Source organism: Patagioenas fasciata, chromosome 1, assembly GCF_037038585.1.
Source record: "Patagioenas fasciata isolate bPatFas1 chromosome 1, bPatFas1.hap1, whole genome shotgun sequence".
NCBI classification, from domain to species: domain Eukaryota; kingdom Metazoa; phylum Chordata; class Aves; order Columbiformes; family Columbidae; genus Patagioenas; species Patagioenas fasciata.
This window is the reverse complement of record NC_092520.1, coordinates 106,975,974-107,001,728: the sequence shown is the minus strand read 5'-3', so window position 1 is coordinate 107,001,728 and position 25,755 is coordinate 106,975,974. Positions and strand designations below refer to the sequence as shown.

The window sequence follows — 25,755 nt, the reverse complement described above, 5'->3', positions numbered from 1 at the left end:
GTGTCTGAAATTAGCAATTCCTATACTTAAGTTTCAGTGGCTGCTCTAATACACGTTTTTAAAAGATGAGCAAAATGAACTGACGATTTTGTAGTTCTTGTCAGCAAGGTTTTTGGAAGCAAATACAATTACCATATGTTCAGGAGCCAGTTCAGATGGAAACTGTGCTGTGCCTTATAAACCACAGCTATCCCTGTGCCCATTGCTATCTGGTTTATTCCAAGCTGGAATAAGGGAACTTTGAGAATGTTCTGTCGGTGGGTTGTGCTAGTTGGGCCAAGCAGCACAGTGCTGTTGGAGGAGGAGGTGCAGCAGGGCAATACCAGCCCCCCCCCCCCCAGCTAAGGAGAAGCCATGAAAACCCTACCTGTCTAGGTAGCTCCATGTTGCATCACCAGCTGTGAAAGATTAATCTCTGGAGACTGATGAACAACGATTAATTGTGTCATTATTATGTTCACCATCCATGAGTAAGGCTGAATCATTGAATGTCCTGAGTTGGAAGGGACCCGCAAGGATCATTGAGTCCAACTCCTGTCCCTGCATATGATACCACCACAGTTCACACCATGTGTCTGAGGGCATTGTCCAGTCTCTTCTTGAATCTTCTTGAACACTGTCAGGCTTGGGGCTGTGTAACCTCCCTGGGGAGCCTGTTCCAGTGCTTCACCACCCTCTGGGGGAAGAACCTTTTCCTCATGTCCAACCTAAACCTCCCCTGGCACATCTTCCTGACATTCCCTTGGGTTCTGTCACTGGTCACTAAAGAGTAGATTTTGGTGACTACCCCTTCTTCCTCCCTTGTGAGGAAGTTATAGTTGCCATGAGGTATCTCCTCAGTCTTCTCCAGGCTGAACAAACCAAGTGACTTTAGCTGCTCCTCATATGGCTTTCCCTCTAAACTCTTCACCAACTTTGTGAAGTGATGTTACTCCAAGCACTGTGGAAACATACAGTGAATGCTCCATGCTGCCTTCCAGCAAATTGTCATGGTTTGATTGCAGGGTAACAAGAAAGTGTTGCAGATGCTTTGTTAACCCCCTCTTCCTGCCCTTCCCAACCTTCCCCCTCTTCCCACTAAGGAGAGGTGATAGGAGGAAAAGAGAGACAGATTTGCAAGTTGGAAAAAAAAAGGTTTAAAATGTTTTACTAATGTTACTAATAAAATAGAGAAAATAATACAAAATATACAAAACCAATTTTGAATTTTCCCGGTAGCTGAGCACTGCTCTGGCCGTTGTAGGGCAGGCACGCAGAAGTCCTGGGTTGAACTCTGCAGCAAACCAGGTCTGTCACTGGGCCTCAGATCTGCAGGGATGGCACACAGGGTCCTCCTCAGATGTCGACCATAGTAGAAGAGGGTCGAGACCCTCGTGATCGCTCACTTTTATGCAGTGGTATGACGTGGATGGGATGGAATACTTGGTTGGTCAGTTTTAGTCACCTGTTCAGTTCGCTCCTCCTTGCTTACGGGATGTACATCCTTATCAATGACCTTGCATACCATTGCCATGTCTACCAAAACATGTATCCAGCTTCAGAAAAGTGCAGTTACTTAGAAGAACTTAGCTGGCAGGAAAGCTCACTAAAAGAGAAACTGGTCTTATTTTTAACAAAACCAGGACACAAAGACAGAGGAAGGATACGGGCACAGGAGGGGAAAACAATTTGTTATGAGATGCAATATTTACTTTAGATACGTTCTAACTGTTTTAAATCAATGCAGTCAGAGATGTATTAAGGCCAGAGCTTGCACTGACATTTGAATGATCAATAATCCAACCCTGGGCTCCAATGGTCGAAATTATTTACAAATGATCTCATTATGGTTTTCTGTTTTGCAGTTAGCCAAGGTATTATAAAGTTTCATCCAAAGCAACGGTACTGCTTGACCTCAGAATGCATTGAAGCTGGTAAGCAACAATTTTATCCTATTATATCATGATTATAGTATGTTAATGAGATATTTATACTGTTTAAACTTTTTTCCATTATACATTTTACTCAGAAAGCTTCCTTAATAATGAGGGGGGAAAAACCCAAACTTTTTTAAAATGTCACTGTTTAGGTTTTTGCAGATCTGTTTATTTTCTACAATTAAAATTTATGTTTTAAATGGTGTTAACTCTTTTCTACCCGGGTTAACTCCAAGTTTCCCATAGGGCTTGTTTTTCTAATATGAAACTAAATGTTGGGTGACTTGACCTTCAGGTATATTTTGTTGTTCCCTTCCCCACAGTTGGAAAACTAGCAAGTGTGTTGTTAAGCACAGAAATGCTTTAGGGCTAGATCTTGCACAACTGTAATGTGGTGACTGCAACTCAATCTGCAGCTACTTCCATGTTGGCAGGCTCTTTTTCCCTCGCAGAGATACATGTGGTAAGACTTATAGAGCTGTGTCATCCGTTAGTATAATATTAAATGTGAGCTAAAGGGCCTGGGCTTGGTAGGACCTGAGAGAGACCTGTTTTGCACTGGTCAGTTTTGACAGACTTTTGATCACACCAGTTCAAGGAGAGTCTTGTCATTGAGTGTAACAAGAATACAGATCAAAGAATAGTTACCACATCTAGAAATCTGCCCCTAGAGCTGTTTTATTGGAAATAAAGTGGATGTTGCATGAATTTATAAGAGTATTTATTTCTATCCTGAATCATATTAAGCTGATACTGTGAGGTGTTTGGCATGTATTTGAAATCCTGACAAATTCCATGTGCAGATCTCAATATTAGCAAGATTTGTCATTCTGCTTGCCCTCTGTGCTGAACTGGCAATGCTCTTGGCTGCCCTGGGCACCGCCCTCCAGAGCCAATTCTTGAACGAGTGCAGAATATCAAAGTGGGATGACTAATCAAAACACCATTACCTCCAAAACTCCCAATAAAAAAAAAAAGTGTGCCGGCTTCATCTTGAGAATAAAAAAAAAAAAAACACCAAACAATTCAGAAGTTTGAATCTGAATTGGCTTTTGTCTTCTCATATGCACATGAAATAACATGGAATCTTTTTTTTTGTAAGATCAGCAGAAGCTTTGCACTGAAGCAGACTTGGACACCTATATGACTTGACTGCTTTAGCTCGGTGGACTGTGTAGTAACTATATAGTGTTTCAAGACCTGAGCCCTGCCTTGCTGAGCAGCTTTTCAGGAGCGATAGAAAATTGCCAAGGATCAAAATGTCTTCAATATAACCAGTTTGAGAGTTTCTAATATGTGAGGGAGAGTTACAGCTGAGACATCAAAGTATCATATCCAGAGTTACTTTAAGGGAAGGAAGAGGAGTTACTGGATACTAGAAATAGTATCATAAAGTCTGTAAAAGTTACCAGATTTCCTGTTAGGACTTCTAATCATTTATTTGGATAAGCCTCAAAACACCTGGTCGCTTAGTCAAAGAAGTCAAATATCCACATATACCATGTTATTTGACCCACGATAACTATAATTAATGATAATTTGATTAGATACTCCAAAGTTAGTTACTCAAGTCTCTGGCTTGTCAAACTGATCTGTTACCACTCTCATCTGCAATAGCTGGTGGGTATGCAGTCTCAAAATGAAGCTGAAAATACTACAATTTTTCCAATGAACGGTAGATCAGAACTTGATCTGTTTTCTTGTGCAGCTATTCAGTTAAAGGTAAACAGTGCATAATTTCTGGAATGCTAATTACAATCTGCTTGATATGTATTCCTATAAATTCCTCAGGCAATTAATTTCATCTTGGCAACCTGTCTTCAGGTGTCTGGCTCCAACAGTTCGCCTTCTTGTAGTACTAGGTTAGGTGCTCATTGCTGTATGGCACTAAAAACTTTCACTGCAGAATTTTTTTTTGTCATGTAGGTACTGTTAGATGCTAGAGAACCTGGGTTATATTCTTGCTGCTCTTTAAAAAATGGCAGAGATTGGGGCACAGATCAGTCCTAGAATAGCAAGGCTTAGCTTGCAAGTGAGGTCAACATCACATTACAGAGACTAGTTAATGTTACTTGTAATTTCTGGGATGTGGCCTCATGTAATTCTCTGTTTAGGAAAAAGTGTTCCACAATATCTATGTGGTGTGTTTTTTACAGCTGCTGCCATCTTAAGCAAGATAAATCAATCTGTAGATCCATGTGAGAACTTTTACCGATTTGCGTGTGATGGCTGGATATATAATCACCCTATTCCTGAAGACATGTCAAACTATGGTGTTTACCCTTGGCTGCGACACAACGTGGACCTCAAACTGAAGGGTATGTCATTTCTGAAAGCGGGTGGTTGGCTTTTCAGTGTAGCTTGTTAACTGACTGGGTTTGAAATGAATAAAGACTTTGTGGTTTCTGGTTGTTTGATAATATCCAACAGCCCAACTTGATTTTGGCTTTTAAGTATATTTTTGTTGATATTAGTTGTGAATAACATTGAAAGACAATTAATTATAACAGAAACAGAATTTGGGATGAGTAATAGAACTGCTGGCAACTCTATAGGTTTAAGAATGGAGGGACAAAAGGCAAGTCCTTATACGAGGGGGCATGATTTGAACTCTTTCCCCCTTGCAGTAGATGGGTAGATGAGAGTGCAGGAGCACAGCACACACATGTAAGAATGTCCCACATCCAGACAAACACCAACCTAGGACAACGTTCTACCTCTACCAGCAGCCAATAGCAGGAAATAAAATATAATAAGGTAACACCAGGATGATATTTTCCAGCACACTTACCTAGCTCTTGGCAGGAGGCGATTTGGAGGCTTCCGGAGACAAAGGTTGTTTGGGTATTGCGTTCCCTTTGAGCTGACATTCCAACTGCCATTGAAGTACCTGAGCTATCATCAGTGAAACAGAAGGCTGCAGAAAAGTGTATCTGGAGGAAAATAATAGCCCTGGGGTGGAAACATGTGAGAAGGGAGGTATTTTAATCTGTGTGTGACTTGTCTTTGTGCTATACTCTGCAGCAACGCCACCTCATCAGGAAGCTGGGCAGACCAACTGGGGAGAAAGGATGATAGTTATTGTTAGGTGGGAAAATCCGGCCAGATTCTTATAATCTTCACTAAAAGCAAGTTGTGCAAAAGAAGGGAGATGTGCAAGATTCATTATTCTTGTTGGTGTACTGGAGGATTGCACACCTGGAGCATGTTATTTACCTATTAGTTGATGTAAGAGCCTACTTTGAGCTCACCACAGAACATAGGTCAGTTTTATGATTTATGCTTAAAGACAGCATTTATTTTTCTCAGATTTTGTACATATGTGTGTGTGCAGGCATCAAAGCCCTTGCCCACTTATTTTCTTCAGTTATATCATTTCCAGTTTTTGCATCGTTACGTATTTTAAAAGCTGCATTCGGTTTCAGAATGAGTTTGGAATTTCAGCATAGGATATGATCTGATAACTGCTGTTTTAAGTCTAAAGATGTCACATCTGAAGGGAAAAGAAAAAATATTGCCAGAGCCTGTTTTACGTTGTGCTTGGCACTCTAATTGTTCTGCTGCCAGTATTGGGCTATATTAGGTGGCTGCACATCCTGCATAAACCACAGCTACAAGGAATCCCAGTCCTTATTGAATATAGAGGAGCAAGCTGTGACTCATCCTTGATTTCCTCTCTTACAGACTCTAATCAACGACATGATGGTAGGCCGCACTTTCATATGGTTTTCTTACTGCAGTCCCTTTAGAAGTTCCTAATTGCTAGCTAGGAAAATGCAAGACAAAGAAAGAAACATTTAAGTGAGAAGTATTTGCTTAATGGAAACTCCATATCAAAAAAGGGTGCAACGAATTGCCTGATAATTACTTTAATAGGAGGCCTAAGCTGCTCCTCGGTGTGATACAGCAAAGATGTGAAATGTTGTGTAAAGGAGTTGATTTAATATAACATTTGTCATCTCCTCAACTTTTTATTAAACTTTCCAAAATATATTTTTGGTAATAAGAACGGAAAAGGAAAAGAAGTGTTGATGTTATCATGTTGGTAGCTGCAACAAGGTGTAACTTCGCCCTCTCTGTATGTGTTTTAACTTGAGTCACTTCAATACGCTTGACACTCTGAGTTACTGCTTTGTGGATGACCACAACTTTGCTATCAAAAGTTTTAGTAAGATGCATAGAGAAACATATATATGACTAAGGAGGCTTTGGAAACCAATTAAATCTCTCCTTCCTAAAGAACTCTTAGTGGAACTTTGTATTTCATTGTAAATGTCCCTGTTTGACACTCAGGAGATTAAAAAAGCCCCAGTCTTTAAAGAGCTGGTTACTATGCAGGTTCTGTGTTCTGAAATATTTATCATATTAAAGAAAGCTATTAAAGTGATAACATGGCTTGGCCAGAAAGCCACATTTTTTCATATTTGATATTCTTTGATGGTGTGATATAGACAGAAGTATTTTTTTCAGGAAATATATTAAAAAATCATGTTACTTAAAATAAATTATTTAAACATCTAATCTGTTTTCTGGTCCCTGAATGTTCCTGAGTCTTAGACAGAAAGGGAGTTTGGTTGGTTGTGCAAGGACCTATGTATGGCTTGTGTTACATATGGGTATCTTTGATCTTCTGGAATCTTCATTTTTTACTCAGGTCTAATTGCTATGGAAGAACACCTTCCAGTTGATAATTGGTAGCAAGTGTAAGAGTTAGCTTTACCTTACCAGAAAGTGGTAAGAGTAGCTGTATAATGTACTGAACCCTGCATTAAATATTTATGTATTTGGGAGCAAAGTTGTGGTGTGGTGGTGTGTGTGGTGTTTTTTTGGTGCATGTTTTTTTTGTGTGTTTGTGGGGTTCTTTTGTGTGTGTGTGATCTTGCAGACACACAACAGTATATGACTTTGGAGGTGTCAGCTTCAAGAAAGGGTAGAATATTTTCTGTGTCGGTGGATGTTTTTGGTGCTTTAATGGGGAATTCCAAAGGGAGGAATGGCAATGGGTCAGCGGAAAATAGCTGAGAACTACCGAGTGGTAGGTTTTTTTCCCTGCCTATCTCTGGTTGATTGAACGAACAAGACATGAAACATTCATTTCAGGGTTCTTCCAGATATGCAAAATGTAATATGATAGTTAATCCTGTTTTTTGTAAGACTTGGGCTTTTTATGGGGTAGGAATGTGTGTATAGATGCATATATACACAAATATATATATATATATATGTATGTATAATGCTTCCATGACTTTAACTGTCTCAGGATGGATTCAAACTAAAATGTTATCAACATTTCCCCTTTAATTTCTCTTCTGTCCTTTGTTTGAGGTTCACTGGGATTTATTTTTCTGCTCTCAGGGGAATCCACAAACCACATGTGTAACTCACTTTGATCTCCTGGCTATACAAAACAGATAAAATCCTAGCCAGGTGAAATGAGGGGTAGGTCTTTCCTTGGATGTCAGCAATAGCAGGATTTCATCCTTGTGATGGAATGTACAGAAGACAGTTGTAGATAGCCAAAGATATCTTAAAGGCGGAGAGACACCTGTGGTTTTGGTTATGACCCAGATCCAGCTAATGGGCATCTAATATTTAGGTTAGAATTTCTTGTTTCATTATCGAACAGTCCTGGGAAGGACTGAGATATTCTTATTTCAGTTAACCATTCCTGGCTGGACCAGACTGTCCTTGACTTGAAGCCAGCCTTTCATTTGCAGATACACTGCAGGTATGTTAAAAAAAATGCCTCTCACCGGCTAAAAACCACCACTGCAAGTGCCACCAGGCCTCTGAGGAAGCTCTTGGAGTCCTTCAGAATGGAAACAATGGTTTGACTGTGGCATCTGTTGTAAGAAAAGTTATCTCAAGCTGCAACTATTTCAGCCTTCTGTCAGCTCAAGATTGCAATGTCTCTGTGAATTAATATGTTTTTCACTTATATTAAATTTCCTGCACTGCTATTTACATTTCTGCTCAATTTTTCCATTCTGATTGGTGACCTTAATTAAAAGTTTAGGACCGCTATTGTCTGACCATTGAGATGCAAGTGGCTTTTTGTGAATAACTCAGGACTGGGAGTCTGAGGCAAGTAAATCCGTGCCTATTACCTGTGGTGAATGTAGATTGTGAACCAAGCAGTTTCTTTTCCTTTTTCTGAAGTCTGCAAAACAATGATATACAGCTCTGTGTGTGTGTGTTGTTGTTTTTTGTTTTGTTTTGGTTTTTAAGTGGCTATGCAGGAAGCAATAAATTAAAAAATAAAACCAGAAAAAACTCAAACAAAACAAAAACAAAGCATCTCCAACCAACAAATAACTAAGCAAACATTCCTAAATCTCAGCATTGCATAGGAGCTGATTTAAATTATGTGAATCATTCGTGAACCTGTCTTCTAGGCTTTTAAAATTTAATTTATGTCTGTGGAAACCAGTTTACAGATTAAGTTTCCATACTGACCCTGGCCCAGTGAGACACCTCCTTCAGACTAATTTGCTGCACTAAGATTTCTAGCATGGCTATTTTCTGAATCCCAGTCAATTTAAAGTGAGAAATTTCCTATGGGGCAAAAAGAAAGAAATGGAAACCTGGAATGAATGGAAAATGGAAAAGAATGGAAATGGAAAGAAATGGATATGGTGCATGAGTTTTTAAAAACATGAGACAGACAGCAAAGAAAATAACTTGGCAGTGTAGTCAACATTGCCCAATATAACTTACAATTATTTTCTTTAGAAAATATATTATTTTTTTAAGTAAAATCAGCAAGGTAGAAGTATCTCAACATGGACATTTATACTATTTGACCATAGGATAGTCCTTCAGACAAATGCCTTAAGTTGGTATTAAGTGGCTGCTGTCCTGCACAGAAGACCCTGCACCACAGAGCTCTTTAGGGCTGGTTTCTCTTCTCCCACCCTTCGACAGGTGCTTGGTTGGGACCACTGGGATGGCTTGGATATGGCCCATGAAATCTGCAGTGTAGCTTCCAACACTCAACCATAGGTTTCTGTAGTAGCTGACCTGTCTTTGTGGCTTTTTTTTTTCCCTTCCTTCAGAGGTAGCTGGTTGACAGCTGTCACAGGTAAGCGGGAGAATACTGGCAGTAATTAAACAGACAAACAAAAAATGCCACTACAAACAAACCAAAAACCCCAAAACAACAACAACAAAATGGCACACAACCAGACAAAAAACAACACTACAAAACAAAACAAAAACCTGTAAAACTCATTTTGTTATTGCCTCCAATATCATCTGTTGGGTAGCTACTCCTGGATAACAAGATAACAGCATCAGCGCTTAACACTGTGTTTTGTTTGGTCTTTTCTACCACAAATGGATCTCTTTTCAGTGGTGCAGGCTGTTTGGTATTTTTGTTTGTTTGGTGGTGGTTGTTTTTCGGTGATCCAGATATTTCCTAAAACGGCTTATGCATCCAAATGTAAGAAAAAACATTAGTAGCACAGGTCTGGTAAATCTCTCTGGGCAACAAGTTATAGCTTTTTAGTAAAACGAGACACCTGTGTCAAAGGTGGAGAAACCAGGACCTTTTCCAGGCTTTGTGGCTGCTCGAAATGGAAGTTGTATTTGTAATGGGTGATTTTGGGAAACCATGAGTACAGAAAGGAGATAATTTTGGTTCCTAAATGAGGTCTTAAGGCAGCACAGTAACTGAGCCACAGGATTCCCACAACATTTCCCTGGTTGGGATACTAGAGCAGTGTCCTGTGAGCCCTATGCCCGCTGCTGTTCCACACACAGCATGATGTTCCCTCTGGGTTTACAGTGAACCTCAGTTTTGGCTGTTGCCTGCAGAAGGAGGATATGTTTGTATCTATAGATATTGAATTTCAAAATTACTATATGACTGTACTTTAGACTGGTAATTTTGCAGAGGAGGATTCGTACCTTGGAAGGGGCGTAGCCATCCATAGCCTCTGATTTCCCATTTTTTGACTAACCAAAAAAAACCCTATGCAAATACATGTTGAAAGTATTAATATAATGAAGTAAAGCTTAATGCTGCCATTTGGTATGGATCTCTACCTCTATTGTAATGATTTGAGATGTCAGAGTCTTCTGGTTTAAATGCAGTTTAAACGCTCGTGTCTAATGTTACCATGATGTGTTATCCCCTACAGCATAATACTGGGAGGCTAGAGGGGCAGGTTAGGAGAGGGAGAGACACTGCTCAAAAGATTAAGATTTATTATTGAAATTAGATTTATGAATGTAGGTTCCTATATTCCCATAAGATCATTTTTGACTTTGTTCCAGTTTGTGTACACTTACATTAATTGACTTTTGGAGGAACTCACACGATGTGCTTATCTTCTTATATACAAACTCGGAGAATTTACTGTGGAAACAAACAGCATTGTCATTTAGGGAATGTACTGTATATTAGGGCATTGAGCAGCATTAGGAAGCATTTATGTAAGCACAGCTGTTTGAATGCTATTTCCATGAGAACTTCTGTATTGCTAAAATGGATTTTCAAGAAAAGGATTGAGGAATTTCTTCATGGGGGACTGGAGGCAACCCTAAAATGTCAGCATATTAGTTGGGTTTATTTGTATACATACAGCATCCTTTCATGAAACTGGTGTTTGGAACCATTTGTTTGCTTTACCTGATTTATGTTCCTTGGAAATGAGAACATATACAAATTGATTAATTATTAAATCTTCATTAATTTCTGTGGACATGAATATTAATTACATCCACGTTAATGCAAATTAATTCAAAATTATATCATGTTCTATCAGAATGTCAGAGGAATTGATAATGATGGGCTGGTTATTTTCAAGAGTAACTAGTCTGACCATAGAGAGATGGAAGCTGCCATCAAGAAATAGGCTGATGGACATTAATTGTATCAACTATAAAACTTGTGTACTCCAATGGTTTAATGATGTGTTGATCATCATTAAATGCCTTTAAAAAACTAAACACCCTCCCAAAAAACAAACAAACACACACAAACAAAAACAACAACAAACCACTCCAGTAAAAACAATCAAAACCCCCTAAACCCACAAAGTAAAACAAGGGGTGAGGGACATACAGTTTATCAAAACAAGGCAGGCCTAGATTAAGGCATCAGCTACACAAAGACAGTTCTGAGGAATGAACTTCTGGAGATGCAGAATACACTGGTAGTTAATGGTATGAAAATATGGAAACTATATCTAAGACATATCTGAGGCTGTGTGAGCCAACACAAGGCCCTCCAAAAGGGACCGGTAGCCCTGTTCATTGGCATCCTGGATGCTTCTGCCTTCCCAAAAGGGGAGAATATACAATATGGCCAGTGGCTGGACAATCAGAGGTGTGTCTGTTACTCTGGATAACTTCATATTCCTGTGTGAACAAGGAGTTTGCCTTTATGAAAGTCCCTGTGTACTCTATGTAAGATGACCCTAGTGACCTGATTATTTATAATGGGGAACTGATAGAAAAAAGGTAAGAAAGCAGTAGATAGCTGATTAAGGAGAGGACAAAAAATATGTGAAAGTCAAAATAATATATGATTTGGTAAAATTTAAAAGCTTTTTATTTTATAAGCATCAGAAAAATGTATTGACTTGCTGTTTTGTTTTATCGTAGGACCAAAGGGAAAAGCTTTATTTAGGCAAGGATGGTTTTAAGCATAAGAAAAAAGATTCTTGCAAGCCTTTGCTAGTTTGTTTTTCAATATATATTTGGCAAACAGTAGGGAAAACTGGACCATAATGCATTAGAAATTCAAAATAAGCATTCATGAAATGAATTGAAATATTTTTGTAGTGCATTAGTCTCTAACTACTTTTCTTCCAGTCCTCTGAAATAAAGCAATATTCACAGCCACCAAGAAAAAAGATAACCCTTAATGTAAGTATGGTGCTGGTATTTTAAAAAATTATTTAGTGGTGAAATAAAATTTTTTTATCTTTCCTTTTAGTTGCAAGGGGGTGAAAACTACATCTTTAAACAGTATATTTTTAAAATTTTGGAATACTGGAAACTAACTCGTATTTAAAAAACAGTCGTTTGCAGCTCAGTCTTTGTAAAGAGTCTGGTGGGGATGAAGACTTCCAGACTGCACATGTTGGACTGTGCACCAGACACCTGAACTAGCAAGCAGCAGTGCAGAACAATTAGCAGAACAGGTAGTTTAAAAAAATAAATACATTTAGGTTACTTTATATTTTAGGGAAAACTCAAAAACCAAATATTGTTATCAATTGTTAATAGAGGAAATGGGTTATGCTATACACTAAAATTGCGTAGCAGGAGAAATTCTCAGAACAACTTGTTTTAAATGCATGATGGACTTCAATAAGGCCTTGAAATTTTGTTTGAAATTGGATTACACAGGTGTCAGAAGAGAGCTGTAAGTAGGCTTCTGCACCCTTGACTGAGGTTTATTTCTCTGGGGTTTTCCAGGCAGGTGAGAACTTGGTCTGCTCTTCTCTTGAGGCTTCCAGATGCAAAGCAGCTCTGAAACAGAACCTGGGCAGTTGTATTAGTGCTGAAGTATGACCTGTACTAATAAACCTGCTAAGAAGATAAAGTTGTACTGAAACATTAAATGTTGCATCTTATAGCAGGAGAAATCTCTGTCTTTTTTCAGGAGAGTGCTTTGAGAGAACAGATTAATAAAAATCTTGGCTTGACTATACTTGTTCCCAAGAACCATGTACAGCTTAGAAATATATCAGTTAAGTCTGTCACTTCCTTTTAGCACATATGTATATATATATATATGTTGTTTATCCTATCTCTATACACCTCCCAGCTCTAGGGATCGAGTTTCCAAATTGATGAGAATAAATATATATATATATATCTCAGATTCTTTTCTTTGATAATCTCATAACCTGAACTGTTTGTGTTAAATCTATTAAACTCATATTTTCACAGAGCAAGACAGGGAAGCTACCGCAGGTCAAGTGATCACAACAGTCCTGTGTATAATTTTAGATTCTGTGGCCAGTGCTTTTATTTTGAGGTAGAACATTGTGCCCGTTGTAGGCCCTCATCCATAAAACTTGCCACTGCCAACTCTCTGCTTAACTTCAGTCTCTGAAAAAAAGGACTTTGAAATAAGATACTCTAAATGAATGTCAGCTGACCCCAAACCATTCTGAAATAGTTACTCTTGGTACATGTAAGCTTGCATTACTGTAATTAAGATTGTGCATTTGTCTAGCTATGATTTCCATAACAGCAGCATGGTTCTGAAGGGGTTTTTTTTTGTGTGCCCTTTGGCATCCTGGCCAAATCATTGCTCTGTGAACTGTACTGAACCTGACTTCTAAAATCCAATGTACTGGGAGTCTGAAAGAAGGGCAGTGCCTTCATGACATAATTGCAGTCCTTGAATGCCCTCAGTGGCACTAGTGCAGCTGGCTGCTTGGATTTTAGGGGTTATGGTTGCTTTTCAGGAACTCTTTTGCCATAGCTCTTTAGTGTGAATAAAATACGGGATTTAAGGGTTAGACATTTTTAATGAGGACTAGATTAATCATAATTATATAATGTCTCAGGGACCTCATGGAATGACATTCTGCACACAAGTGTTGCAGGTTTCGTTTGATTGCGAAATGCAAACCAAGGTTTAAGTAGGTTTTCTCCACTTTTAAACTGAAATTCCTTGCAGGACATCCTTAAACATCCTGCTGCTGGCGTCAGAAGATCTGCTGCAAATTTCCAAAAGACAATTTGATTTTTGCTTCTTCACAGAGGTAGCACATAATACTGCTAACCTGGGAAGGAAACAAAGTTTGTGACTGATAGCTGGACATGAGAGAACATATCTTAAGTTTTTCCTCATCAGTTTAGAAATCTGACCCCTGTAGCTGTAAAACAGCATAGATTGGAGGGCGAAGAACAGGGTTTTTATTGTTCAAGAACTGAAGGAGAAATCCACCTTTTCTGTCATTTACAAGGAAACTCCCTTTCTGCAAGTGAAGTTTCTGCATTTTGGTCTAAGAAACTGAAGTTCATAAACAAGCAATATGGAGCAAACATCTGGCTGCTGGCTACTGCTACCCAAACTGAAGGCAGAACTTGCTCTTGTGTGAAGTTTTGGTACTGGGGATATAGCTGACAAATGAGCATCTTCTGTCTTTGGCCCAGTGAATTGGTAGACATTGTTTTCTGAGAAGCCCATGGGCTGCTTTTTGGATCTGCTCCTGAAAACAATGCATTACAAATTGCTTTCAGTTGTAGTACTGCACATCATCTGGGCAATGTTAAGCAGCTCTCATTTCCACTGACAGTAATGGGACCAAGGGACATTTACCATCTCCAAAGGATCAAGCTCTTTGAGTGTTTGGATCAAATTCAACAAGATTTATGCTCATAAAGGAGCACTGTTCCAGTTAGTAGGACTCTGACATGAGTTAGATAAGGAGGAATTAATCCTCTGTGGCTCACTTTCTTTATCTGCAACAATGGGTAATGGCTGTATCTCCTTGGTCTAACATGTCTAAGAGTGCTTTGAGATCATTATCCTAAATGTACAGAGTGCAATGCCAGCAGTAACCATTGATTGTCTCTTCTGACCTTTCTTGTATCAGAGACAATTGCATTACCCATGTAATGCAGCTCAATAGCTTCCACTGGGAGAAAACATAATTCACATTGGGCTGAAGCTTATCTTCCAAAAGACCCCATCAAGTCTTGAAGAGGCCAAGGCTCAGAGAAACCACTATCTGCTCTGGTTGCTTGGCTCTAGTGGTTAATCGCTCTCACTGCTCAATTTGTCTCCATCTTCCACTGTTGGCTTTCCTTGTGCCTTTTTTTCAATAGACTAAAGACCTCTTTGGCACCAAGCATTTTCTGATGGTTAAGTACTTTCATATGTAACCCCATCACCCTTCCCCCATCTTTTGTAAGCTAAATCGTGCTTCCTTACTGCATGGCTTTCACCCCCCACCCTTTCTCTTGTGTTTCTCAAGCCACTCCATCCAAGGAAAAACCCAAAAGGCTGTCAGTGTTTTTCTGTTCCCAGTCCAGTTGTCCAACACTGTTTTAAAAATGTGGACAGTCAAAGGGCAGCTAGTGTTACTGTTTGTCTCACCGGCCTGTATACAACAAGACCATCTCCCAACTGTGGTACGCTTCTGTTTTTGCAGTCTAAGACTGCTCTAGCATTGCCCTGGGAGTTCATGCTGAATTAATTGTCTGCTTCTAGTTTGTCATTCCTCCAAGGTTACAACTTTCCAGGAAATTGAATGTCCCTTTGAGGTTCTTGTGGGGCTTTTTTTTTTAAAGTCCAAGCATATTCTCACTAGGATATTTGCACATGCAAATGTGCAGTTGTTTTTTTTCAAGATATAAAGCACTATGATATACTTCAGATCATCATGAAATATCACTATGCAAACACATCACTTTGCGTTTACTACATATAGCAAATGTTTGTAAAAGGATAAGGACAAAAATATATGGAAAAAGTCCTGCTACTGTCTTTACTAGTATAATATTTTTTCCATACCTAGGATTGGAAAGTGCAGAGAAACTTACATTGTTCTCTCTAGAAAAATAAATAAGCTTAGAGAATCACATAGTTCTTCTCAGGAATGCAACTCATCTGAAAATGTAGAAAACTGTCTGATAGCATACAGAATATATACAATCTGCAGACCAGGACACTGACAAATTTAATCAATATTACTAATCTGAATAAATGGTATGCATCTTTCTTTCCCCAGTGAATCTGGCGGTACAATCCCTGCTTCACACACTCCAAGTCAGAAGAGGGAAAGGTACTGGATTTCTCAGTGCCATAAATAAAATAAGGTGGTTGAAAGCCAAAGTGAAGCTGTGTAAGACAGTAGGCTGGAAAATCAACAGGGGCTAGAAATGGAAAGTAAGATTAAAGGTAGCACTTAACCACAAAACTATCCTTAGTAGTTTTAGAATAGTACGCAATTAAATAAATACGTACACTCACCAGCAAGGCTTACTTTACAAAAAGTGCCTCACTCTTGCTTTTAACAGCAGATGATTGCTGTTTACTGTAGAGTAGTGAACCACAGGAAACTGACCTTTTTTTAGCTGTCTTGCCCTGGAAAAGCAGTATCTGAAGGCAACACAATTTAAACCTTCTTCCTTCCCTTCCCAACCCCAGCTCCCTGCCCACCTCAGCTGTGTTGGTTTGTTTGTTTTTGGTTTTGTGTGTGTTTTTTTTTTTTTTTCCCTTGGCCATCTATGCAAGTATCTACAATTCAGACAGCTGAGGATCACTCGCAGCTATGGCGTGTTTTTTTGCTGGTGATACTGAGTCTTTCTGTTTTGTACAAGAGCTAGGGAGAGTGGTGATGCAAACCTGCCTGGGCTGCCAGAAGGGCAAGTTTTGCAATGGGAACCTCCATGCTCTCAGCCCCTTGGTAGAAGAAAATGAATGATGAAGCAATTCACAGCCTCAGAAAGTTTAGGATATCGTGAACACCTCTAGCCACTTTCTGACTATGTAAGTGGTAGTTGCTTGATGAGATGATTTATGTTATTTCAGTGCCATGAAGCAGAATTACCAATAGGTTTTGACACTTCCCATAAATGAGTTTTATGTGAAGAGAAACATAAATCTTGCATCTGGGTATCCTGTGCCTACAGAAACAGGGACAATGAGGTGCTAAGATCAGTAGCACAGGCCAAGATCCCTTTTATCCTAAAGAGAATGACTTTGGAATTAATTTGAAAGTAAAGGAGGTAAAAGATGTGACTGAACAAGAGCTGCTCTGCTAGAGCAGCCATTTAAATGTGTGCTTTATATCTGGCTGGGGAAACTTGATCACAGGCTTTGTTTGAGGTGGCTTAAGATGTGCTGGTTCACTTTGCTTGTCCTGGTGATTTTTTGGCTATGGTATTCTGCTTTGAATTTGCGACAGGCCAGTGTTGTAAGTCAGTAGCAGTAATAAGTTGTTAAATTGTGGTTGCTGTTAATAATGCTGTGCTCTTTCAGAGGACTGTAAATCAGCTTAGACTGTAGGGTTTTTGTAATCTCTTCAGCTAGATTGCTATTCCATCTCTAGCACTGTAACATTTAACTGGAAGCTAACAAATTAAATATTATTTCAAGTGTGATTTTGTTGTTGTTGTTTTTTGTTGGTGGTGTTATTTTGGTTGTTGTTTGTTTGTTTTCTTCTTAATATCTTTGGAGTGCTGTGTGTTTCCTAGTCTGGTCAAAACCATTTGTTCCTAAAAATTCATATTTAAAGATGAAGTTAAAAGATGCTGATCCAAGTTGGATAATATTTCTTTTACAATCAGTGAATGTGGTGAAGGTTATATTTTTTTTGGTCTATTGCAACTGTCCATAGACAGTTGAATTCAATTAATGTTTGGAGTCCTAAAATGGAAGATTACTTTAGGAAAATGGAGCTTTTAATTTTGATACAAGAAAACGGAGTTAAGAAAAGAACAAAACTGCAAGAAGAACAAAATCAATTGTCCTCAGTGTTAAGTGAGCTGCTTTAGTCATAACACAGGTAACCCTGATCTCCCTAACTTGGCCAGTTTCTATTTCCATATCCTGGACTTCAGAAAAATCTGTTAGACTGAACTTCTTAGTGCATTTGCATGAATACATACAATCCCCTAGCAAGGGATGAGAGCAGGTGCTTGGAAAGTCAGAGCAAGGAACTCAACAGCACGTCTGTGGGTATCTCATCAGGCTGAACACTAACTGATCTGAGATAGTCTTTCTTTTCTTATCCCTTGGAAGACCTCATAAGTTTTGATTTCATTCTGGTGTCCAAACAGAAAATATCTGAAGCCGTTAAAATTTTTCAAGGTGGAAAGGCAGTTCTCCAAGCCAGCTGTAAGAAAGAGTTGAATTTTGGCAGAGGGGTCACCAGCTGGCATTTTCCTCAGTGTAGATGAGTGCCTGAAATGCCACGTTACACATCAAGAAATGGATCACTGTCCAGAGAGTGCCTCTCTGTGCCATTCAGAACTCAGAAGAGCCACGGAGCAGGTCTGTTCTACTTGCAGAGCTCCTGGGAGAGCAGAGACTCTGATCTGCAGCCCTTTCAAATGCTGCACTGCAGAGCTCAGCATCCACCAACCCACACAATTAGATCTGCTCCGTGCAGGAGGGAGCTGTTGCAGCCTGCTGCTATGGCCGGGCTAGTTGCTGGACCTGACACTGCTAATTTAAAAGGCGGCTTGATGAGTCTTCATTGATTTCGATCACAGTAGTGACTTTCTTTCCATGAATGCAGCAATTTGTAGATAGGCTAATTGATTACCCATATTTTTTATTAGTATGCATAGCATCTTGCCTTTTCTTCCTCTTCTTCTTGAAGAAGAATTTAAATACTCAGGGACTTGTAAAATCCACATGTATTTGTGAGTTCTGAACCTTGTACTTGTATTTTATATTAGCTAATGCAGAAATCAAGTGGATCTGATCAGTTTGAGCTTCCAAATACTTCTGGAAGATTGAGGCTGAGGAACATTATAGCCTAAAGAGCACTTATGGATCACATCCCCTATTTCACTGTCCGCAGGATTCAACCATCTTATTAAGGCTTTTATTTTTGAGCATTAGATTTTATGTCACCAGAACCAAGAATTTTCTTCATAAATGAATTCTGAGTAAAATGTCAGTATCTGCCTCACCCCATTCTTTTCAAAAGTGCAGGGAGTGTTACAGCTTCATTTTGTCACATAATGAGATGGTCTGATGGGAAAACACTGGCTCTGAGTTTAACAGGATTTTGTGCGAGTGTTTTTCTAGAGTTTATTTTATTTTACTAGATCACATCCTCTGTATCTCTCCTGAGCTTTCACTGGGCTTTAGCCTTTGAATTTTATTAGCTTCAAAATTTCATGGCTGTGCAGTTCACTGGCAAGGAACAGAAGTTATTGCAATAGCTTTAATAGGAGTGTATTTTTTCATCCTTAGTTTTATGTAGGTTTCATTTATAGTTTCTTTTAAAATGCCATTCTTGAAACATGAACAGGCCTGATTATTCTGCTAAGAACTGTGTACACTGCAGATAAGTGTCAATGATTTGTATTATGTTGTATTTAACAAGTAGAGAAATATTAATGATTTGAGGATTTGAAACTAAAGCAATTTGGAATACTGTCCAACAGTATTTTTAGGGAAAAGCTTATCCATAAGTAAAAGGGAAGGCAGAGGCAGCCAACTGGAACTGGATTCGGTCTGTCACTAGGCCTCAGTTCACAGGGACAACTAGCAAGGTCCTCTCCTAATGTCGGCCATAAGGAAAAGGGGCGAGATCCTTGTGATCTCCCACTTTTATATGAAGTATTCACGCGAATGGGACGTTATACTCTGTTGGTCAGTTTCTTGGTCACCTGTTTCTCGTTGCCTCTCTCATGAGATGTGCATCAATCCTTATAAATAACCTCGCATTCCATTGCTATGTTTACCAAAATATGTATCCAGTTTTCCAAGAAAATGCAGCTAATATGAAAGCTTTAGCTGACAGGCAAATTCACTGCAAGAGAAACTTCTTTTTAACAAAACCAGGACAATTACATTTGTTAAAGATCCAAACAAATGAGTTTTGGAATTTTTTTTTTTTTTTTTTAGGAGAAAAGTGATTGGAGGCAGAGAACAAGTGGCTATGTTCATCCTTAGGGTATTCTTTTACTAATAAACAATTTGATGTCAGCAGCATCTGTGCTCACGTAAGCACAAGTGGGGAATATCCTGCAGCAGGCAGGTTCTTTGAGGTGTTAGGGACTTACTGGTAAATAAATGTCTTTAAATCCTACCTTCAACAGTGAGCTCCTAAAGGTAAGTGGAACAACGCAAGCCCAGAGTGTTCTCAGCTACAGAATATAGTGGTATCACCCAGCTGGACTTTTGCCTCCCGTGAGAGGTAACGTTGGAGAGAGGACTCTGAGCTGCTGGAAGGGGTAAGGGCTGGAGAGCGAGCAGCTACTGCCTGTTTGCGGGAGGGTGCTGCTCTATGATGGCAAAATCACCACCTCTTCTGGACTCTGCATCAGCCGAGCCAGTTCTGGCAGAGAAGAATAACGCTGCATTGAGACCTGATTAAGCTCTCTGTGGAAGCAGTTTGGTTTTGCCACGGTTGATGTTATGGAGCCCCAGTGGTCCTCTGCTGAATTCATCAGGCCACTGGGACTCCTGTGTTGCACATTGTTCCCTTTTTGTGTGGAGCATGCTTCTTAGCTCAGGCACAGCATCACATGGCACCAATCTGCACTGTGCCATTGCTCGTAAACCCTCTCAAAACCCAGAGCCTTGGGGAATATAAAGAAGGTACTCTTGAATGTTTCAAGGCTTCTTAGTGCTATCTGAGCATACAACAGGAGGGACTTGGAATGGTTCCAGCAAAGCCACTCTCTCCAGTGGTCCAAGTAACAATAAGGTTAATGCTGTGCAGGACCTGTTTGGGTCTTACAAAACCAGATGAGGTCTGACAGTGTTTATTAGCCCTGCTTCCATGCTGTGCTCAAGTGCTACCTCGCTTCTTTTGTCTGTGGACACGCTCATGCTGTGCTGCACCAGAGCTGATAGATCTCACTGAGACTAAGCTGCCTCTGCATTTAGCTATAGTATGTGTAACTGCAGCTGCATCATGGCTAGTTTACAACATGAATAAAGTGGCTTGAGGCAGCTGAGAGTGGACTGCTGAGATTCGGATGCACTTTTGATGCTATTTCATGTCCATGACAACATGTGAGGAATGAAGCGAGATGACAGCTTAGAAAAGCTAGTTTGGCTTTCAGGCACCAAGGAAGTTGACACCTATAGTGGGAGGGAGCTATATAGTGCATCTTTTCAAATAGTAGTTGAACACTTGTCCTTCTGTGTCATTTAAAAGACGGAGGTTTTGTGCGTTTGACAGACAACAGGACAGTTCTCTGCTGCTTTTTTTTAGCAGAGCTGGCAAAAGTGAACACCAGTGGTCTTGCTCCTGGAATCCTTTCACCTTCTCCCTTAGATCCTGATCTTTCAGCGTACAACTGAACTTTCAACTCACCAGAGACTGAGCCACTTAAAAGAATTCTGGACTTCTTACCCTGCCCACTGGTTTCTACTTTGCCCTATGATTCCCTTTTCCCTCAGTTTAAGGTTGGCTGTTTGTGAGGATGAGGAATGAACAGTGTCTGTCAATGGGCTTTAAAACAGTCCTCTTAAAACTAAATAAGTAAAAAATCATTCTCTGTTAAGGGTGGAAAAAGTGCAAATATCTTTTATGTACATGTTACTGCTTCAGAAAATGTGTGGAACTTCATCCTTAATTACATAAATGTCATGATTAAAGCAAATGCTGAGGCAGACAAACAGTTCCTACGTTTTCTAACACTGAAAAAAAAATACTTCTTTTTTCAGCATTGCTTGAGAAACCCATCAGCAAAAGACGAGACAGTGAAGCTGTACAGAAGGCCAAGATACTTTACGCCTCCTGCATGAATGAGAGTAAGTGGCCTGATTTGAGAGGAACACGTATGTGCTACCTGTGTTTATGAAGGCAGGCTCTTTTGCTCTCTGCTGAGCTCTGTGAAAGCTTGTGCAGATGTACAGGTTTCACTGATTTGGATTCAACTGAATGCTGAGTGTCTTCTGGATTCTGAGGGTGGCTGTCAAGACTGAGATACACCAAGGCACAAGAAGTCAGATTTGCAGAGAACTTTGCTTGTCAGGGAACTGTGAAGGGATATTTACAGGATGCCAGAACTGTGCCCTGTTAAGTATGGTGGTAGTGCCTGGTAAATTAGAGGAGCCCTTTGATTAAAATCTCATACTGCAACTTTCAAGAGCCTGTTGCTCAGCACCTTCTACCTTTCTCTAAATACGTTTCATCAAAACACTTTCACGGGTCTGGGTATGGACATCTATGGACTCTTCAGCTTTGAGTTATCTTGTTGTAAAACAAGTTTGGATGGGGAGCCCTCTAGCCACATTGGTTGAGTGTTTTTCCTGAGCTTGTAAATGTTGCTGCAAGGTGATGTACACTAATTTGGGGCACATCACTACCTTTATGTAGTTGCACAGGTGAAAGGTGAATTGGGGAGGCAGCAGACTTTGTCCTTCAAAGTGCCCTTTGTTCTCCTGACTGACTCTTTCAGATTTTGCTTCCTGGCCAGTTTTCTTCCAGTACAACCTGAGTCTGACTGTCAGCAATTAAGACAGCTTAACCCAGAGCCTCGGTGCTGAGATGCTGACCCCTCTAGCCTTGATTATGTACAATAACCCCCTTTTGGAACCAGTGAAGTTTCTATGTTCGTTCCTAAGTGAGGAATGTGTTTTTTTAACTGACTTAATTCCAGCCCTTTGCCTTTTTTTGAAATAAACTGATTTGCCTCTCTTGTTCTTGATTCAGATGAATTGGGTTGGACTTCCGTGCTTCTGAGCTCACAGGCAGAGCAGAGGCTTTGGATTTCAGTTATTTTGTTTGTCTTGCCTAGAAATTGATCAATGCCAATAAATCTTTTTGTCTCATGTGGCTGCTGCTGGATTTTAATTTTCTGGAATATAATTGTTGTCACACATTGATGTTTCAGATAAAATTGAAAAAGCTGACATGAAACCCCTGTTGAGCATACTGAGGCATTCACCTTTCCGTTGGCCTGTGCTGGAATCCAACATTGGACCCGAAGGACTGTGGTCAGAAAGGAGGTTTAGCTTAGTCCAAGCCTTGGCAACTCTCCGTGGTCAATACAGTAACTCTGTCTTCATCCGTTTATATGTGGCTGCTGATGACAAAATCTCCAATCAGTATATCCTGAAGGTACAATACAGCATATCTAATAGGTTATTTTGCATGGTATTTTGTGATCTCATTTTTTTAAAAAACACACATGCCAAATGTTTATACTTAGCTATTGTTGATATTATTTATTAACCTACAGATGTACGTAGGTGTCAATTTATGGGAATGCAGAAGTCACTAGAAAATACATCCTATTGAAAAATGTTTCTGTAAGGGTATTTTCTCCTTTGAAATAGCAAAAAAAGGTAAAATGTGTTCCCAGAGGACCAATATCCAGGGTCTATGTATGTGAAAACGAGAGGTGGATATCCAGTCTTGGAGGTGTTCTGGATGCTGCTTATGACTCATCAGTTGCATGAAGAATGTTTTTTGTCGGTGAAGATGAAGAATGGTGTGCCAATAGCAGATATTTTGAGCTTGAACTATTTTTCTTTAGATGGGAACATGTTGTCTTGTGCTTAGACAGCACGTTACAACACCAATGTATCCCAAACCCCTTCTAAACCTGAAATGCAGAATTTATCTTTTTACTGAATGGTATTGCTTTTGGACCAAAGCATTGCCAGTTTGTTAACAGTGTATGACATTGCACAACAGTTTAGACTGGTGAGAAAAAGACCCAAGAAATGTTGCCTCACTGTAGTCTGACAAAACTCCAGAGAGAATTGTAACTATTACTGTGAGATGTCACCATGGCAAGACTTGAGTGCCTGTACCAAGTGCATTGTTGTCAGAGTAGACTGAGCCCACCACTGCTATAAGAGAATAGTTTATGAAGGCAAGACAGAAGGGACAAGGAAGAGAGTTATGATGCCATTCATTGCAGCAAAATAGGATCTATGATCCTTACATTGCTAACATCTTTGCTAGCTGTAAGAATATAGCCAAGAATATGGGGAATATAGCCAAGCATTTGGGGATCAAATAACAGTTAACTGTGGTGGCACTGGAGTGGGTGTTGATTTTGAGCCAGTTTTTTAAAATGTCTTTTGAACAAGGCGTATAACTGGTATGAATTTGAAAGGTGACTTTTCGTCATCTCTGGGACATTTTCCTGAACAGTCAACAGCAGATCAACGGTTTGCTATACTAAAGATGCCATTCTGCTAAGATGCTGTTCAGATCCTTTCAGGTTTACTTTGGTTGGAGATTATTTGTTCAAAGGCCTGAAACAGTAGGATCAAGAGAGATATTTAGGTATTTCTCCTGTCATAATATTTCAGTCCAATTCACCTGTCAGTGAAGGGCTGGGCAGTCATATCCTTATTGCTGGTCTCTTGGAAATGAATTCACATTAGTAGTGTCTTCACTCAGTATGCCTAGTGGCACCTAAGAATTAGGTGTCTAAATCACTGAAGCTCTGGATGTTATGAATAACATGTTATTCCATAGGATATTCTGTTGTTGTTGTTAATTTGATCAAGAACTTAATCTGCAAAATGCGTCAGCCAGTATCCTACTGTGTCCATGTTTTAACAAATTCTCAGAGGTGCAGATGTACCAGTGAGTATTTCAGTCGGCTTGTGAAAATAGCTCTGTTGCAAAATTATTTTTGTTCAGCATTGCAAAATCATGAATGGATCAGAAAAAAAGTAGAAACTCCAAATAAAACTCTGTTTGAAACTCTGTTTGGCATTTAACATAATCCTTTTCTCTCTTTTTTTTTTTCCTCAAGGCTGGAGCAGTTGGCTAACTTTTTTGTTTATATCTCATTTTCATGCTTGCTTGCTTTCAATGAGTAGTGAAATCTTAAGCCAGGAAAATTTGGGTGAGCATTTCATGCAACAGTCACATAATTGAAATAAATAAAATCATTTGAAGTTAACTATTGCCAGAACATACATATGAAAAGCATAAGAGTATATTCTTTCTGCTTCAATATGCTGAAAAAATAAGTTGATACTGTTTATCAAAGAGTCAGAATTGCACTGAGCACCACAGCTACTCTACTTTCAGTGGATTTTTTTTTTGAGTTTGTTATATTTTAAAACATGAGAACATCAGTCACTAGAGGAAAAGACTACATTTATTGATTCATTTGAGATTCTAGTTGTATTTATTTTAGTCATTTTAATAAATGTAGAAAAGGTGAAGTATAAATGGTGTAGGATTTAGATTAAAAAAGACTTATGTGAAATTGTATGAATGACTATCATCTCTCTTCACTAGACTTGTGTCTTAGAAAAAACATATACAGCACCACAATAAAAATTTTAGAACATCAAAACTGTTCCTTCCCATCAGTATCTTCAGAATTTGGAAGCTGGTTGAATTATGTTCAGCTTCCATACACTAACCTAACTTGATTACATTGAAGTGTTTTGGGAAATCCCAGTTTCCAGTAGTAATTTTAAGATATCCTCTCTGCAGTGTTTTTTGCCTTCTTAGGAACTTGAAACAGTATCCTAATACTCCCATGTAGTCATTTGATTCAAAAGACTAAGTGCAGATCTCAATGAATTTTCAGGACTGGTTTAGAAATCATGTTGAAGACCTTATTCTAACCTTAAGGTGATTATAGACCAACAAATATGATCCATGTTTAGATCAAAAAGATGAGTGAATTCAAAGATACACCTGGATCTACGAAACATCTTTAGCTAATGTACTGGAGGCATAACAATTTCCCATGCATGCATGCCATCATTTCTGTGGCTGGTATCCAGCTGTTTCAGTACCTCTGTTCTAAAAACCAAATGCAGCACTCAATGCTGGTCTAGGGTGAAGCTTAAAAGTGCAGCCTCCATTTCAGTCAAAGAAGGCTGATGATGCTTTCCAGGCACACAGCAGCTAACATGCTCCAGTGCCTAATGAGCATTTGGTCTGTACACTAGACTAGCATTGGTCTCAAACTGGTCTTATGCCTCTGAAATAGGTATAGCATGAATGGTCATCAGCATAAACTGATCCTGTAGACCCAGTCCTATTGCCTTACCTACTCACTGAAGGAGCCATTAACACATAAATCGCATGGGTGATTCTTTACTGTAGTAGGTGGCTCAGATATTGCAGGAGGGATCTGAGGCTTCCCAGATCACAGTAACTTGATTTATGTAACATCTGTCAGCACAGTATAGCATTTTTCTGTTATTTTGAAATCCTGTGCATCCTGGTGCAATGTTTTA

The 25,755-nt window shown here is 39.3% G+C and overlaps 1 protein-coding gene across 1 annotated transcript in view; it reads left to right on the top strand.

Annotated features, from left to right (window-relative positions):
• Positions 1-25,755, top strand: part of PHEX (phosphate regulating endopeptidase X-linked) — a 108,067-nt gene that overhangs the window by 4,121 nt on the left and 78,191 nt on the right. Inside the window, exons 2-5 of the mRNA XM_065858813.2 lie at positions 1,845-1,913; positions 4,073-4,234; positions 21,250-21,336; positions 22,422-22,648. Coding sequence (XP_065714885.1) covers positions 1,845-1,913; positions 4,073-4,234; positions 21,250-21,336; positions 22,422-22,648 — 545 coding nt within the window. The remainder of the gene's footprint in view (positions 1-1,844; positions 1,914-4,072; positions 4,235-21,249; positions 21,337-22,421; positions 22,649-25,755) is intronic.